General features: G+C 36.8%; 1 protein-coding gene across 1 annotated transcript in view; it reads right to left on the bottom strand.

Annotated features, from left to right (window-relative positions):
• Positions 1–17,305, bottom strand: part of URI1 (URI1 prefoldin like chaperone) — a 42,447-nt gene that overhangs the window by 13,294 nt on the left and 11,848 nt on the right. The window contains exons 2-4 of the mRNA XM_076349189.1: positions 16,631–16,665; positions 12,497–12,575; positions 10,032–10,167 (exon numbers count right to left, since the gene is read on the bottom strand). Of these exons, the coding sequence (XP_076205304.1) occupies positions 10,032–10,167; positions 12,497–12,575; positions 16,631–16,665 (250 nt within the window). The remainder of the gene's footprint in view (positions 1–10,031; positions 10,168–12,496; positions 12,576–16,630; positions 16,666–17,305) is intronic.

A 17,305-nucleotide genomic window follows, 5' to 3' on the forward strand; every position in this document is an offset into this window, starting at 1 on the left:
AAAGTCTTCTAAATAAAAAAAAAAATCCAGGTGGAGAGTCTGCTTTAGTGTGACAAAATTAAGAGTGGTATTTGAAACATACTGTTAAAAACCCTTTGAAACTTCATTCCTGTTACTGTGTTCAAACATTTTTGTTATGATGGACAAGTGAAATATGCTTATGCCCTAATAACTGTACTTTCAACACACGGCAGAAGGCAGACAGCTCTTCTGTCTGGGCAACTATGCTTTACTGCAATTTTGCAAACCTACTACCCAGTTCTCAGACATTAGTTCATTTGAGACATTGCTTTCTATATTCCCTCATGCTAATTAAATAATGAATCCTTTCAATAGCAATTTATAAAATATTAAAAACTTAAGTTTCACTTTTACCTTAAAGTTATCATAAAAAACAAACTAATTTGCAAAAGAAGAAGGTCATAACCGCCTGAAAAGGAAACACAGCTTTGCTAAGACTTAAGAATTGGGGGAAAGAGGGCACAATTAAAGCCTTATACTAATAATATTAATAGACTTGCACTCTTTGTTCAACTCAAAACTAATACAAATGCAAATTTTCAGGAGGGAAGACTTACTACATAAATTAGTTTCAACAGAGGATCTCTAAGACCTTGCACCTACTGGTCCTATATACCCTGAAGGAGCTAAAAGCCTTTGTGAAGAAGTAAGCTGATTTTCTATTTTAAAATTCTTTTTTTGGAATCATTAAAGCAATACAAGAAGATGATGTCTCATACAATACTATGAAGGAGGCAAAGGGATCCTTTCTACCATGGGATCAGCAAAGTCACACTCCAAGAAACTTTTTTAAGCAGAAACTCACTTCACGAATCTAGCTAGCTCCTTCCTCGGCATTGCTTCTATTTATGATACTTACATGATCATCAGTACTGTAGCATGTAAAAAACCACATACACCCCAAATTATTTATTTTCACAATATACAAGTATGGCAGAGCACCCTGCTATTCCCATTTTACAGACAGGAACGTGTCATGAGGGAAAACTTAACCACAAAATACTCTAGTTGAAAAACTATTTTCAAAGTATTTTCTCAGTATTCTTATTCTTTTCTTTAACTCTCCTTTTGCCTGTAAACTTTAGTATTTGATTAAGTATCTCTCTGGTCTAGAGGCTAATCCTAAAAAGTTATAGTACATACATAGCTACTCCCCATACGTTTTTTTGGCTAGGGTCAGACATTGCGTTTATTGTAATGATAGGCCTTTCAGATAAGGATGTGTGAAAATATATTAATAATCACAAAATGATTACAAAATGCACTTAAGTAGACGAAATGAGTTTGTAGTTGTTCTTCCAAAATAAAATCTACTTAGTGACTCAGAATTCTACAAACAGGTTCAGATCCCTCCTCCCCCTCTGCACACACAGAAGAGGAAATTATACATGAAACAGTCAGGCAAAACACAATGACCACCAAGCATGTGAGATTACTCTCATCCTGATTTTAACAGATTCAGTATCATATGCTTTTTTCCCTGTTGATATTTCACAGTGTATCAAATACAATTCCTTAAAAATATATTACTTGCAGTAAATAGTTTAGAAAGAACATTATGCATTTTGGAAAAGGCTACTCAAGCAAACGTCCATCCTTTCCAACAAGAAGCATGAAGACACAGCTCAGACTTTTAGGGTATTTCAAAAGCATTAGCCTTTAAACCAAACAACCACCTATGTGTCAAATGTGCAGTCATCTCCATTAGTTAAGCTGTTTCTAAGAAATAGCTTAAGATTCTCCCCTGAAAAATGCTCTGCATTTGCATTTCCTACTGGATGAAATACTCTTTCCAGAAAGTATTCGATATCTTGAGCGGTGCCAACACACACCCTTCAGAGGACACAGCTCCTTCCACACGCAATCAGGGTCCTGCTCCCCTTACACAACTCCTTCGAGAGCCGCCTCATCTTCCGTCAGTCAGCAGCGATCACCTCTCACACGCAGCTTTTATTCTTCAGTTAATTCCTATCAATGTCGTCCACAGCTTTTTTCAGCGTATAAGGCACCCTCCAAAGTCCACATCAAAGAGAGGTGGTGATAGTTTTCACACAAAATGCTCCCATCTGTGCTTTCAGCTCTTGAAGGTAGTCTCAATATACATAAACGTCTAGCTTGAGACCAATTTTCCTCAGGCTTTTATTTTACATTCATAGTAAATGTGATGCTCAGCTGTTTCTTAAACACCACAAGTGTCTCAGTCATTGCCTGTATATCTAAATATTGTTCAACAGCCATCTAGGTTACGCTACTTCTGAAGCACCAGCTTGCAATGCTGCTTTCCAGACGGGAGCGCGTTGGTTTGCTCTGTTAGGTAAGGAGACTGAGCAGTTACACACCGTGTTTTATTTTAAAATGCTGTACAAGCATTAACTAATCTGCCCAGCGCCCTGCGAGGGAGGTAAGTATTACTCTCTCCTATTTTACAGATGAAGAAACAGACAGTTTAAGTGATTTGCCCTGGGCCACACAGCACGTCAGCGGACAGCTGGGATTACTGCGACGCTCTGTCCCCGTGTCCCCGGTCAGCCCACTCGGTCGCTTGTGCCTCCCCTGCCAGCGGAAAGCCGGGGCTCCCGGTCGGCCAAAGGAGAGACCTTCCCGTGGCCAGGCCCCTCAGTGAAGAAGGGGTCTCCTGGAAAAGGGCTCATGCACGTAACTGCAGGGGAAGCTCAGGGTTTCGCGTTTTAAACTCGCCACTGCGCATCCTAAAAGCCTCCAACACCATTCACTGAATTTTAAAATGTACCGTATCTAGCAAGAAACAATTCACTTAACAAACTACAGGGTTTTTTTATTCATTGAGACCCCCTAGGAAAATACTGGAGGAGTAAGAGAGGCTCCATAGTCTCCTCCTCTTACTACCCTGTGGTTTAAGCTTCTTAGAGCCTTTTAAGACGGATTGAACCAGAGGCTGTTGTCCAACTTTGTCACATCCAATAATCTGAGAAAAGTCTGACATGGCTTTCAGGTGAACCCGAGTAGTTCCTATTTACATGTCTCAGCTAAACCGCTTGGAAAGAGAGTTCAGCACCACAGACAAGCCAGAGGCCCTAGGACTGTTTTCCAGGACCGCCAAAAGGAAAAGGTATTTGAATCAGAAATCAGGATATGTAGATTTCCTCTCCGCAGCAGCCTTTGAATATTTACAGGCAGCGAGATTTCTTTACATTTAGATCATTCTTTCCCAGCTCCCTTATTAGTCTGAAAGGACTTGACTGGATTTCCTTACACCATGATTAGCCATTTTTAAGAAGCAGCCCTCTGCTTGCTACGTATACATCGGGTAGATGAAAAAAATAATTGGGGAACACATTTCATATTGTTGAAATGAAGTCCACCGGAGCCAGATTTTACAAGACATGACAACGTACTAATGCCAAACTGACACAAATTCTCATCTATGCATTTTGGCTTTAATGGGTTAATTAGCTTGGCTGGATACAAATTGTAATTATCTGAGTTTGACATTAATGTCCTTGGAGTGTTGTCTATAAGGATTTGGGGAATCGTAGACATTATTTTAGTTACTTCTGGAAACTGTGTGTTACACTGGGATTTAAATAGTAAGAACAGACAAGAATAGTGAGAACAGGTTGATCTATTTTGAAAAGTCAGACTTTGTGAAACAGGACAAACTGAGATGAAGCTGAAGCCTGGTCTACCTTGCTAGGTTCAGTTAGTCTTCCAGGGAGTCTCGTGGATATAACATAGAAGAAAAAGACTGAAAAGTTAGGAAATAATCTCCTTTGAGGATAGGTGACTGGACAGAAATTTTAGATTAACAAAGAATTCTGTATGCAATTGAGATTTAGAGTTAAGACCTCTTCATCGTCTAACACGGTTTCTCAAGTAGAAGGTAACCAGTCTTAAGATGGTTATATATACACAGAGTGTTTATACAAGCCAGGGAACAACCACCTACCTCAATTACTGACAGTGGCTCAGTTCCTCCAGAGTGAGAACCGAGTACACGCACCTGAAGGCAGTACCTCAGCGGTTCTCACTCTCCACCATGGAAATGCTGGGCTGCCACCATCCCATTTCAGGTACAGAAGGGAAGTTACATGGGGGAACCACAGAATAGCATTCTGCATGCAAAATCTTTGATCAGCAATTTCTAGCACAATTATGACTGACCCCTGAACAAAACAAGAATACCTATCATGCAGTCTGTTAATGGAGCATGTTAATATTACTCAGGCTGGAGGTAAAGTATCATGCAATCTAACGCACAAACTCCACTTCTGAATTCTTTGGAGATGGAAGGTATTTCCTTGCAAAAGTACAGCACTACAATACAATTACAAATACTATTAATGGGTTGAGTTACGGCATGCTATTTTAAGTGTGTTACTTATTTTCCTGCTTTTAAGGGTCTGCATAAGTGAATCAATCATCTGAGGATTTAACTGTATTTCGATAAATATATATTTAATCTGCAACAAAATATTTTTTTAGCCAATAATGGTCCAAGAAACTATCACAGGTTACTTGAAACAAGTAAGATCCGCTACAAGAAAGTAGCATCTACTAAGAGCTTTTCAAAACACCCTTCTCTGTTTTTCTAGTCTTTTCTGTTCATTTTTCTAGTGATGCATTTAAGATTCAAAAAAGAATCCTGATTGCTTTTTGTGTATATGGATTTAAGCTCTCTTTGTGCTTGCAACAACATAAATAAATTCATTCTTTATAACAGCAACTGCACTAGTTCTTTAAAATGCAATGCAACCCTTTGTGCAGCAGCTTTGCGCCTCTTAAAGACAACCTTCATTCTGTTTTCCGTGTTCCCTTGGTATCAAAACCAAAGTCATTTGCATTTTCTTCTGTAAAAATTTGTATAGATAATTTGGCTTTAGGAACACTAAGTAAATGCAACACATTTCTCTTTTAGGTTCACACACCTATGTAATTGCTAGAATTATATTAATACATTTAAATTCCTCCTAAATGAAGGAGGGTGGCATTCAGACAACTCCTCTGTTGCTCAGTAAGAATTATAAAACGGTAGGGGCTTCTTTGAATCACAATATATAACTTACAGAAAGGAGTCTATTCTCCTTACTTTCTTCCACTGTGTTCTGGTTAAAATACCTAGACTGTAGTCCTGTGAGAAACCAAACACCTCCTGGGAACTGCAGAGCAAATTTAGAGCACTTAGCACTACACTGAATCAGCCCCTAACTTAACAAGGGTAAGGAAGGAACTGATAGAGGTTATCAAACTAAAAAATGATAATCGCAAAAAATGGTAAAAAAATGCTCAAAAGCACAGTGAAAGAAAATTCTCCATCATGCAGAAAACCAGCAGAATTTTACTGGTTTTTTATAAAGAAAAGCAACAGCTAGATTTCTTTGTAACATTGCCTGCATGTAGGCAAGTTTGTGTTACATTCTTTAGAATATAAAGGAAGTTATTTTCACCCTTGGATGAAACATTAAAACCTCTAAAGGCCTCACTCATTCACAGATGGGAAATGGAAAGCCTTCCTATCATATATTTTGGAGACAATATCCTTTTTTCTGGAAATGCTGATAAGGAACAAATTCAAACTGCTCCTCATCCGCCTGGATCATCTTATTTATTAAAAACAATGGTATCTTTTAAACCCTGTATACTAAGCTATCGGTCAATTTTGATTGACACAAATATTTGTATTAAAGGTTACATACTGCAATTTACAATCGGGTACTATCACAATACTGTATGTTAATGCAATCAGTATTTTCATTTCATGAATTCATTTGCAGCATGACACTGCAAGGGTATTCTTACATATATTGAAGACACAATTGCTAAGTAGTTCAACAATTCTCCTTTAAGTGGGATTTTTTTTTTTATCTGATAAATTTTTAACACAATAAAACCACTCCTAGTTCTGTGTGCATGTTTTAATTGCCCACCTTTTAAAGTGTTTAGACACTTGGAATACCTAGCATACTGAATTAATCCACAAATATTTACAAGGAAAATCTATTTCATTTCTTTCTATAGTAACTACCACAGGGACTATTGTAATGAAAAATTTCCCATCTTAAAGAATTAATGCGATTACTGATATAGAGAAAAAACGTAATTTATATCATCACAAACACGTAAAAGATATAATCCCATATTCACAAAAAGAATCTTTATTCCCTCTTTGAATTCTGAGACAATACAGTCTTGCCTTGAGGAGAACAGAAATATTGTGAAGTACCTTAAGCAAGATAATTGTAAGAGAAAAAACTACAATTGCATTATTGTTGTGCTAAACTGTGACATACTTAAAAAGCTAATTTCTTTTATTATAATGGAATTTGGCATGCATATCCTTTAATCTACTTCACTGTTTCTTCACATTTTTACACACAAACATATGTGTAAAGTGTTTCCCATTATCTGTACTACCTGGTTTAACAAACTGCAACAAATTTAAAACAATTAAAAATATACTTGGCAATTCCATAAACTTCACTAGATTTATTTATGTTTTTTAACAGTTTTGAAACTAACTGAACATCTAGGATGTCAGAAAAATGTGCAGCAAATGAAAGATCTACTGCAACTCAAGTATTATTCAAGAAGACACGATCAATATTTTATGAAAAAGTCACTCATTTGATATGAATGACTGTCCCAAATTTTATCAAATACATTTCAACCAATCACAGTGCTGAACAGTTTGCATCTAAATCAAAAGCTAAGAACAAAAATGTATCCCCAAAATAGGGCTTCCTACAGCTATGTCAGTTAAAGTGCATTTACTTTTAATATTCAGTACAGTCACCCTTCAATTATTCCTTTCAATTAAATAAATTTTAACCAAAAAATTAATCTGCTGTGGCTGGGCATTTTTCTATTCCACAGAAGCAAACATTTTCTCACTCGTTCTCCTTTAAAAAGTAAATTTAACAAAACTACTAAGACAAAAAGGATGACCTAATTAGTACTAAGTAATATTTAAAGCTTTTATATATAGTACACTCTTATTGCTACCCCTAACTTCCAAGGCTTTATACTCAGATATTGTTTGATTTATCTGGTACTATTACTGCTTAAGCATGCAAAATCATATTGTCCATTCTTGTATACATCCAACATACACAGAAGGAATCACACTGTAAAGAAAATTTTCTATGAACCTTGATCAAATTAACTGTTAGGGCAGTGGTGTCCTCAAAGGCAAACAGGGACACCCCCGGTGACCAGAGGTCTTCAATGGGCAGATCCGTGCAAAACTAGTCACAGGCAATAAAGAGAACTCCCCAGAACCAGCAAGAAACAACACTCAGAAGTGAGTGAGTTACAGGAACCTCTTACCCTTTTCTACCTAAGAGCCAGTCCCACTAGAAAACTTAAACCCTGAACAGATGCTCAGGAGAGTGGGACACAAGATATGGTAAGCAATGAAAATGTCTTGCATTTATTTCCTTATAACTCTTAATTTCTGTTAAAGCACTGAATTATTAGTGCTAATTAAGTTCATTTCATTATCTGAACACATTTGACCACAGTTATGAAAAAATATCCACCTAAATTAAATAGAGTAATATTGAATAAAAAAAAGTAGGTCAGTGAAGAAACAAACCATCAACAAATATTGCCAGCTTTCTGTTCAGGAAGCAATTTCAGCATGAGCCTTTCTTTGCTCTGTTCAGACCCCAATTCCTATATATCAAAGCCTTTAAGCACACACTGGCCTTAAGCACATGCTTAAAAAAAGCTTTGCTGTGTTAGGACCTTTCGACTGGCACACAGGACATTCGGGACTGCTTGCAATGTAATCCCCTGCAGTAAGCATGCCCTCTTTTCCAGTGTGTATGACCTACTCACAAAATTTATGTCCAAAACAAAAAGATTATGTACTGAAAATCAAATCACGTTGTGTCAATGTAATGATAATGCCCAATATACATCACCCTGTAAACTATGAAGCCCCTATGCTCACAAAATGCCAGTGAAATCAGAAGTCATACCTATGAAAATAACTACAGTGCAATACACAAAAGAGACTTTAAACTAATACTTGTGAAACATCAGCCTTTCACATTCGTGTCACAAGTGGCCAATTCATATTATATAGCAATGGCCTACAGGTCTTTCACGTACATAACTTTTTTTCTGATTAGAATAAACAAATAAAATCTCCAATATTCTCCTCTAAGTTGCCCTCGTTTACTGTGAAAATGGTTGAAAGAGTTTAAGTCAGTTGTTTTTTAAAGGACAAAAGTATATATATAAAAGAAATACTTAGTTTTTTCAGAATCATATGTACTAATATGGTTTTTATAATCCAAAACTGAAAATAGTCCTTTAAATAAAAAGTTTTTAGTTAATATCAGTGTTTTGGAGCCTCCCACTGGCAGCCATCACACAGCTGAAGTGAACTATCAGCTGAATGATGGGTTTATATCCAGGCATCAATGACTATTTTGCTTTAAAAGAAATGAGTATTTCTGAGTTCGTATTTTAAATGCAATTTAAAAGATCATAAAGGAAAGAATCCAGCATTTATTGTGTGTCTCCCAGCAGACTACTTAATGTTCAAACATCTACTATGCAAAGGTCAAATGATTTCACTGAATGTAACAGTGACAAAAATATTCTGCAGCACTGAAAAAAATATCAGATGATCGAGGAAAAAGCTATGGACCCGAGATCTCGCAAGAGTCACAATAAATAATGTAGACTCAGTTCAGTAAGAAAGAAAATTGCAAAGTTGTGTCAGGAGAACCAGATTAAGAAAGATAATAGGTAAAATACAAATTACATACTTTTTGTAATGTTCTTCATAAAGGAATATTTTAAAGTAATACAGCAAATGAATTTTTATAAAAAAAACTTTTCTTACACAAATATTGCTTGCTCAGAATTGAAAAAAAAAAGTATTCAGATGGGAAACCTCTGAGGTATTCTGCTGCAGGCAGCAACATGGATAGCTGAACTTACACACAAAAATCCAGTGTAAATTGTTGTGTTACACATACACAGGGTAAAGCTGCAGTGAGCACTCATTCACGAATGAGACAGATTATAGGTAAAACCAATATGAAAAAAATTTACTGAAACGCTTATCTGAAGCAAACAGCAAAGGCTAATAGGTACCAATTTATTTTCCATTTTATTGTGCTTTTCCTTCCTTGACATTTACATCAAATATTTTAGGCTCTCATTCTTTCTAACACAAAGAGGTTCCAAAGTGCACCATGCACACCACTTGCTGGTGGTCCTGGCTCTTCAAAACCAGGATCCCACCACCAACTAAAAAGAGCTGGAAACAAAACCAGGAATTGCCTATCTGCCTCTGACCTACTGCTACGTAAGATGAATTTGGTGGTCACCAACGGCACTTGATCTGGGGAGATCCAGTGGATCTCTCCACACCAATGGACAGAAACGTCAAGGGCAGGAGGCAGATACACAGCTTAGCAGCAAGTGAGAAAAAAACCCAACAAGCAGGAGTAAAGCATGTGTAGAGGGAGAAGAAAGCTGGAAAATTATATGGACAAAGGAAAAAAAAAAAAACCAAAACAGAGGACAAGTCAGCAAAGTAGTAAGAGAAGGGACAAGGGAACAGAAAACAGAGAATAAGGTAACTAAGAGCAAAAGTACAACATGAGGTTCACTTTCTGGAAAAGAATACAGCATTTCTCACATTAAAGAAAAGTGATAGGGGATTTTTAGTTTGTTTGGGTTTTTTTTACTTTTGTGTATAATAAACAAACAAGCAAATCTTGACTGATCTTGTAATCTAACACCTAACATCAAAACCTGAATTTTGGTAACTTAAGTTGGTGTATCATTAAAAAAAAAATAAAGCTCTGGCTAGATGTTTAAAAAAAATTAGATATATCCAATAAAATACCAAGTAAAGATGGAAAATAAGGTGCTAAATTGGTATTACATCTGAATGAGACTTCTGTTAGCTAGCTCATAAAAAAAAGATCGGTGTAGATGCTACTACGTTTCTGTATTAATACAAAGATACATAATTTTGACTATTAAATTATGTTCAGAAACATACATACGTTTTTTTCTGTGCTCAACCAGCGCAACAGCCTGCTTTGCTGAGCATTTTGAAAACCAGTTGTCCCCAAGGAGAACAGTAACCTCATTGGTGTGGACAAGTTTTCCTGGCATGAAGGCAAGAGGACCAAAAGGTACCTGTCAAAGGCACAGAAGAAACAGCTGAAAATCACTAGTGAAAATAAAACCTAGACAGTCATTCATGTCTTAGTTTTTTAAAAAAAAAAGTAAAACAGAGTTAAAGAAATAAAAATTCTACAGCAGTTATTTAATGACTAACCCTTCATAAATATTCAAATTACCAGATCCATTTGAATTTAGTATTGCACTTACAAAATCAGAAAAGTGGCATTTAACTAGAAAACTTGTTTTGTGACATTAAACTATAGTATAGCTGAATGCTCACATGGAAAACAAATTCACTTAATCCTAACATGTAAGCCTTGATAATAAAAATATCATTTAGGTGAGTTACATATTTGTTATACACAGACTCCATTCAATTCCTAATAAAAGCAAGTTTAGCTTTGCTAAATTTTTTGAAATGCTTAAATAGGTATGGCCAACTCAAAGATGAGTTGCTTTTCTCAGCATCTGTAATGTTAATAGTAAGTACCCAGAAACTTCAGTGTAAGCACAGATCGCAGACTGTGCTTAACCTCACTGCTTTATCATTCACCGGTATGCAGACCTCAGCCTTCGAGCAGTGCTCCACCAAGCAACGCCGGTCCTCCAGGCACAGGAACCAATACATAGAACCAGAATACTTCAGACAGGAGTACATTGGTGATAAACACATTCTGTAACTTTTAAGAGGTGCTTCTTAAAACACGTAACCCCCATTTTAACACGTATTACAATGTATGGGACATTATTCTTACGATTTAAGACGCCTTCCACAGCCCACGCTTTACAGACGGTGCTTGGGCAAGTCCTATCACTGAGGAGGACCCTGGCCACCCTCACTCCTGTCTCCTGCACCAGCCCCCTGCATTCTTACCCTCAGACCTACTGCCACCTGCCTGGCTGCCTTTGGGCTTCAATCGCAAAGAAATCAGGAGACCAAAATCAAATTAAAGTTTAAATGGAGGTGGCAAAAAGCTAAGAACCACATCCATGTCAAGTTTTCTCTTTCTTAGGGTAAAAAGAGATCTGTCTCAGCCAGTTTGTGTCAGCTCCTTCTACTTTATTCCTCTGCTGCCTTCTTCATATCCTCAGGATAATCACTTGCTTTCTCACCACATTTGTGCTGAAGCAGAGCATTTGGCCTGGTGGATCTGTTTCCTTGGAAAGCGATCTTCCATAGCTTCAGTATCCAGGAAGGTACCAATGCTTGAAACAATTCTGCAGCAGGCAGGATCCTGACGTTAAGACTATGCAGAATGTGCTTTTCCTGCACACGTACCCTTCCTGACTTGGTTTTCAAGTAGCAGACTGCACCATTTGCCTATTCACTCTTCCCCCAAAATGATGAAAGCAAAATTGAAAACATATGAAAATATTTGGCTAACAGGATAGGAACTATTTATATACATTTAAAATAGCAGATGTGAGTTGACATTGCTGCTTTAACTAAGAATAAGCCCTATCTAGCTTTTTTAAAATAGGTTTTTTTCTATGCTTGAAAACAACACAATCTTTTTGCTTTACATCATGTGGCCAAGCATATACACGTGGTGATGGGACTACACACATAAAATCCAGAGCTGAATCATTAGCACAGGAAAGGGAAACTCTCTTTTCCCACACGGTAAGCGTACTCCAACGCCATCTTACTAACAGCTCAACTCTATACGCTGAGCCAGGCTGCCAAGGAAGAAAGTAGTCAGACACTTTATGCTGAAGTTAGCCATTCAGTTATTTACAGCACAACTTCCCTCCCTTCAAAGATATATCTTGAATTGGACCTGAGAAGGGGGCGGGGGAGGAGAAAGAGAGAAAAGCCAATTTGGTCAAAATTCTGGTGAGTGCAAGCCACCAGGGTAAAGTTTACCGAGGGAGCTGTGCAGTTGTTAGGGAAGATTCAAAGCACCAGAAAAGATCACTATGTCAATGTGAAGATCGGCAAAACAAAAATTAGCAGCACCTTTTTATGTAAAAATCAATGTTCTAGGGTTTATTTCCATGAATCAGGCAACACTACGGCCACTTTCTTCTCAGGAAATGACTAAGTACCGTAATTCAATCATAATTATAGTTTTCTATACAATAAATTAGCATATCAAACATGTCAGGTTTTGTGTTAGCATTTATGTCATCAGTTCTCAGTTGTCAGTAACATTGTAATTTATAATGGATTTCAAAGAAAAGAGAAAGAAACAAAAGCAAAGGTTTAACTATTATCATAATAAATGTAACATTACTAAGTACTGCATGGCAACCTGGATAACACCTCACCACCAGTGCAGACACCTCAGTTACTAAAAATTTTAGCCCATTTCTTGTGTGAACTCTACAGCATACATACCATGATATCGTAGGACAGTTTATCAGGCAACGTGCGGAGTCGTTCCTGAAGAGCCTCATAATCGCTCTCCACCTTCTTCCTGTTGACAAATTCAAGTTGATTCAATTTCATATCTAAAGTAAAGAGTTAATGTTTTTCTGCTAGTAATTCAACGACACACAAAAATACAGAAAAATAAACTTTTGTACTCTTAAACACATGTAATAACTTATTTATAAAAGACTTGGGATGACAAACATAATAGCTAGATTATTTTAGAATAACGTGTCAAAATAGGGACATGATTATTTTAGATCGTGCATGAATTTGAATTTTTTATGGTGCAAATTCTTTCACTAGGATTTGGCATATCTCACTCCATGTTCAAGTTCAACAGTTATACCACCATCAATATTTAGAAAAATAACTGAAAATCCAGTTTATACTTTATAAGAGGCAAATTCTTCAAAGCATCACTTTTAATAAAGGATTCATGACCTTGGTTTGAGCTGACATAAATGGGCAAAATTTTAATTAATTCTGACTTTCGCATGAACTCTGTGTTCCTACCAAGAGTCAACACTCCTGAAAGATGGCTTGACCACCAGGATTCTGTCACACCTTCAATCCCTGACAAGGGACAATACAGGTAAGGAACATCCCTTCCGCTGCTTCTCTATCCAAAACGTAAATAAGGTTCACGCTACATGTTGCTACCCAAGACAGAAATGGCTTGGTGAACTTAGACAAATTATTCCCACGGTAGACACCTGGCTCTTCAGAGGACTTTGCAAGATACAGCATTTCAATTGCTGCAGGGATTTTCCTTTGTGTGCAAAACAAGCAACTACACTCCCTCTAAAAAAGCCTTCTTTTGTGAAGATATTCTTAAATTCTTAAATTCGGCTGGAAAAAGTCTTTTAATGGACCACTCTGAAGATGGTCAGAAATCAGCTCCTGCATGAAGTAGCTGGCATATAAATGTCAGGTTTGATGATATTGTTTACTTGTACTTCAAAATAGTAACACATGTATGGTAGTAAATTCTGCAATAAAAGGCAACTGAAAGCACGGAGCAGCACGCTTAACAACGCTGACCCAAGATGCAAATTGCAGGTTTTCTGAGGATGATTCAGGAAAGCAGTCTATAAATGTGCTGAAAAATGAATGTCATAGTTGATAACACAACTCTTAAAATATTATCATTGATTTTCTTAGATTCATAAGCAGAGTGAAATCTTCTTCAGCATTCATTATGAAAACTTATCTGATACTCCTATGTTTTGACTCATTTGCTTCCATAGTTGAACTTTGCTGTAATCACCCTACTTTATACCTGGAGTACTTCATATTTAAGTTGCTGAACTGGTCCTGAAAAAATGAATTTAGGTTTTTATGCCACTTGGACATTAAAACCGTATTCCGTATAACTGATTTACAAAAGATGACTGCTGCTGCTTTGGTTTGACAGCAGATTTCTCCCAGACTTTTTAGGCAAGTTTCTCTGTCCACTGCCCACATCAAAGTGAAAATACAATTCACATCCTTCACAGAGGAAAGACAAACTCATGAATCTTAACAAAATTCACCAAGATGTTTTTGGAAGGAAGCAATATAATGACAACTTGGTGTCAACAATAACAATCAATTACTTAATGATATTTACAGAATCCAGCCTTTGCCTCACAGAGATCTGTATTTGAGAAATAGACACTGATGCACTCCAACTACTTGCTGAAAAACAAACACAACCCCCAAGCCGAAGGCCTTGCCCAGGTCTCAAAGACTTCAGGAGAAGACTCCACGGGAAGAGAATGGTACGAAAATCCCCCCCCACTCGCAGCAGGATTAAACGTTCCCATCGTTTCATCGCTGAAATTCACTCAACGTTTCTTCATTAATCTGAAAAGATACTACCTTTAAGGTCTGACTGCTGCCTGTTACTGAATAATCTGATTAGGGTACAGCAGAAATCACTTGCTACAAAAGCTATTTTGCTTCACAGAGCAAAGTATGTTTCTTTTTTCAGTGGGACTACTGTCCTTTGCTGATCAAACCTCCACCATGGGAATCTCTAAAAGTGCGGCCACATCCTGAACTGGACCATCGAGATAAAGAAAATTAAAATCAATCCTTTTAATTAATTGGCCTGAAACAGCATTACTTAAGGAAGGAAGCTGACCTCCCTCTCCCTACAGCTGATGGTCACACGAGCTCTGGGGTGTGCCGGCGCTATGCTCAGTCCCCATACGCAATGAAGAACCAAAATGAACTGGGAGGATGAATATTGGGACTCCAGCTATGACCATGTCCCTAGAAGGGGAAACACACGTCTAGATGTTTAATCCCATACCAGACCGATTATTGGATTCATGGCTTTAGAAACATACTTCAAGAAGTGTACTAAAAAATGAAAAAGAAAATAATTTAATGGAAATATATTGAAGCTGAGCATTTTAAAACCCTGTTGTTATCCACCCAATTCTTTTTAACATTCTGTGTCACTGACTACTTAAAAGGTCTTGTATGAACAAATTACTCAGTTGAAACAAGAGCACTCAGCTCTTGCACAATCAAGATCTAAATAAGGGTACTAAATTTGAAATAATTTTTTATAAAGTAGAGATTGTATGGATGCTGTATAAACTGCTTTTCTACATAAAAGGTATCAGTAAGTTAGGTTTTCCTTTTGACATTCTGTGCCCAAAACCCCCAAGTTCATGGGGCCACGGCCAGAGTCTGCGTAAAAGCAAACACACAAGCAACTCCTCCTTCCACAGCCAACCCTCCCACCCCACTCCACAAACCTCAGCTATTTTTATAAGAGGAAATAAGTGTTACAACTTTCCAAACTTTTAAAAATCTGTTTGAATTTTAAGGCTTTCTGTCAATTAGTTTATTTCTGAAAAATACTGTCTCTTAGTGAAAGAATGTACATGCACAATTTCACACGGGACTGAATTGGTACAGACACTGCAAAGCTCCTGAGAAAGTACGTGTGCTAGGGATATTCTGCCTGACTTCACCACAGCAGCACCAGTAGGCACTTCAATAATATTTCCCTTATTGAAAATTAATGCAGTCTCTGAATTTTAAACATAAATGAAACATATTAGTTTTAGATTATTTTTGCGAGCCAATAGTCAGAATTTAATATGATGATGTGTATAGATTGCCTTGATTTTTTTCCTCTTATCCAGTGCTTGCAGCCTATGTGCATTTAAACTAAAAACATTTGATACACACTAAATATAAATTATTTGCTTGGAGATCTTTCAGGCATGAAGAAAAAGCCTCTTAAAATAAATTTAAAATATTATATGCTTGATGGTGTATAACCAAAGGTTTAATCTCACCACTAAAGGGGCAGTTGCTGTGATTCTGCAATAACCCTGCAGACAATAATCAAGACAGCTCCTGTTGTTCTCTCAGTAAAATCATGGTAAACACAGCATGGATATATTGTAATTTGATATCTGTAAGATCAACTGTTATATCTCACAGTAACTCATAATATAAGATTTCATTCACCATTAAATGTACATTTTCCTCAGATGCCATACAAAACTATTATTTACTAAGCATGTTTTCTATTAACCGTAGATTGCCAACAGAGAAAAAAGTGCCCAGAGATAATTTTTTTTACATAACAAACCATTTCTTTCTAAGCATTACAAACTAAGCTTTATCACATACTTCACTGGGGGGAAAAAAAAACAGGAAAACATTACGTTCACATTGTTTTAGCGCATCTGGGGTGGGGGAGCAGAATTTCCCTACTTGCTCCATAGTTAGAAAGAAAACAACAAGAATAATCAATTCTACCCTGGGAGTACTTTTTCACCAATCAGGCAAATTCAGCATTCATCCCACAAGGTTACTCGGGGAAAAATGACGAATGAGCTGGGTATTTAAAACAGAAGTATAAACACTAAGGTTCAGTGTATTTGTGATTTAAAGTAATGGTATCAGTGGAAAATATATACATTTTAAAGAGAGTACACACTGCAATAATTCTGAGCTATCGCTAACTATAATCCCCAAAACATGCTAGTAGGATTTGGCTATCACTAGCATAAATAGCAGTACTTTACTAAAATATAACTAGGTAACTCATCAGTATTTTAGGCATGTAATCAAACATTTTTCACTTACCAGTGCTGGATTTTTTCTTGGCAGCTAGTGACCACCTGTCATTAAAACAGATAACTACTCATGAAAAAACAAGGCTAAGCACACAGCTGCAACGTCAATGCATCAGAAACTAGAACAGTAGCTTTACAGATTTGGTGGTGTCTCTATATACATTTTTATTTGTCAGTGCAAAGGCATGTGAATGGTAGTTCTTAAGCAGCACACTTTATCACACGCTAATGCAGACTGATAACCACAGAAAAAATTACAGCTTTTCAATTCATATTTTGGTACAATACCTGCTCCATAACTATTAGGTGACACACGATATAAGATAAGTAGTAGTTTGTGCAATCTGGAGTCTATTTTCAGTGTTATATGTTTGCAGAATAAGAAAACAACATAAATTATGACAAGACATCAATGTAACTTCCATACTCATTCATTAAAAAACAAAAACAAATGAACCCCACAGCACCAAAAACATTTTTTCCTTTATCAGTACATCAACAAATGTTTGCACTGTCCGTTTTAATCTGAAAAAGCACAAATTAATTTTGTGGTGTTTAAATACAAGGATATTTGACACCATTATGGGCTGCTGGCTTCCCTTCTGTTCTTTCTGGGTGTCAAAAAAAAAAGGAAGTTTTAATCTGAATATTTCACTTATTTATTTATGCCACAGGCTTTCCCAAG

Source organism: Aptenodytes patagonicus, chromosome 11 (genome assembly GCF_965638725.1).
Source record: "Aptenodytes patagonicus chromosome 11, bAptPat1.pri.cur, whole genome shotgun sequence".
In the NCBI taxonomy this organism is placed as follows: domain Eukaryota; kingdom Metazoa; phylum Chordata; class Aves; order Sphenisciformes; family Spheniscidae; genus Aptenodytes; species Aptenodytes patagonicus.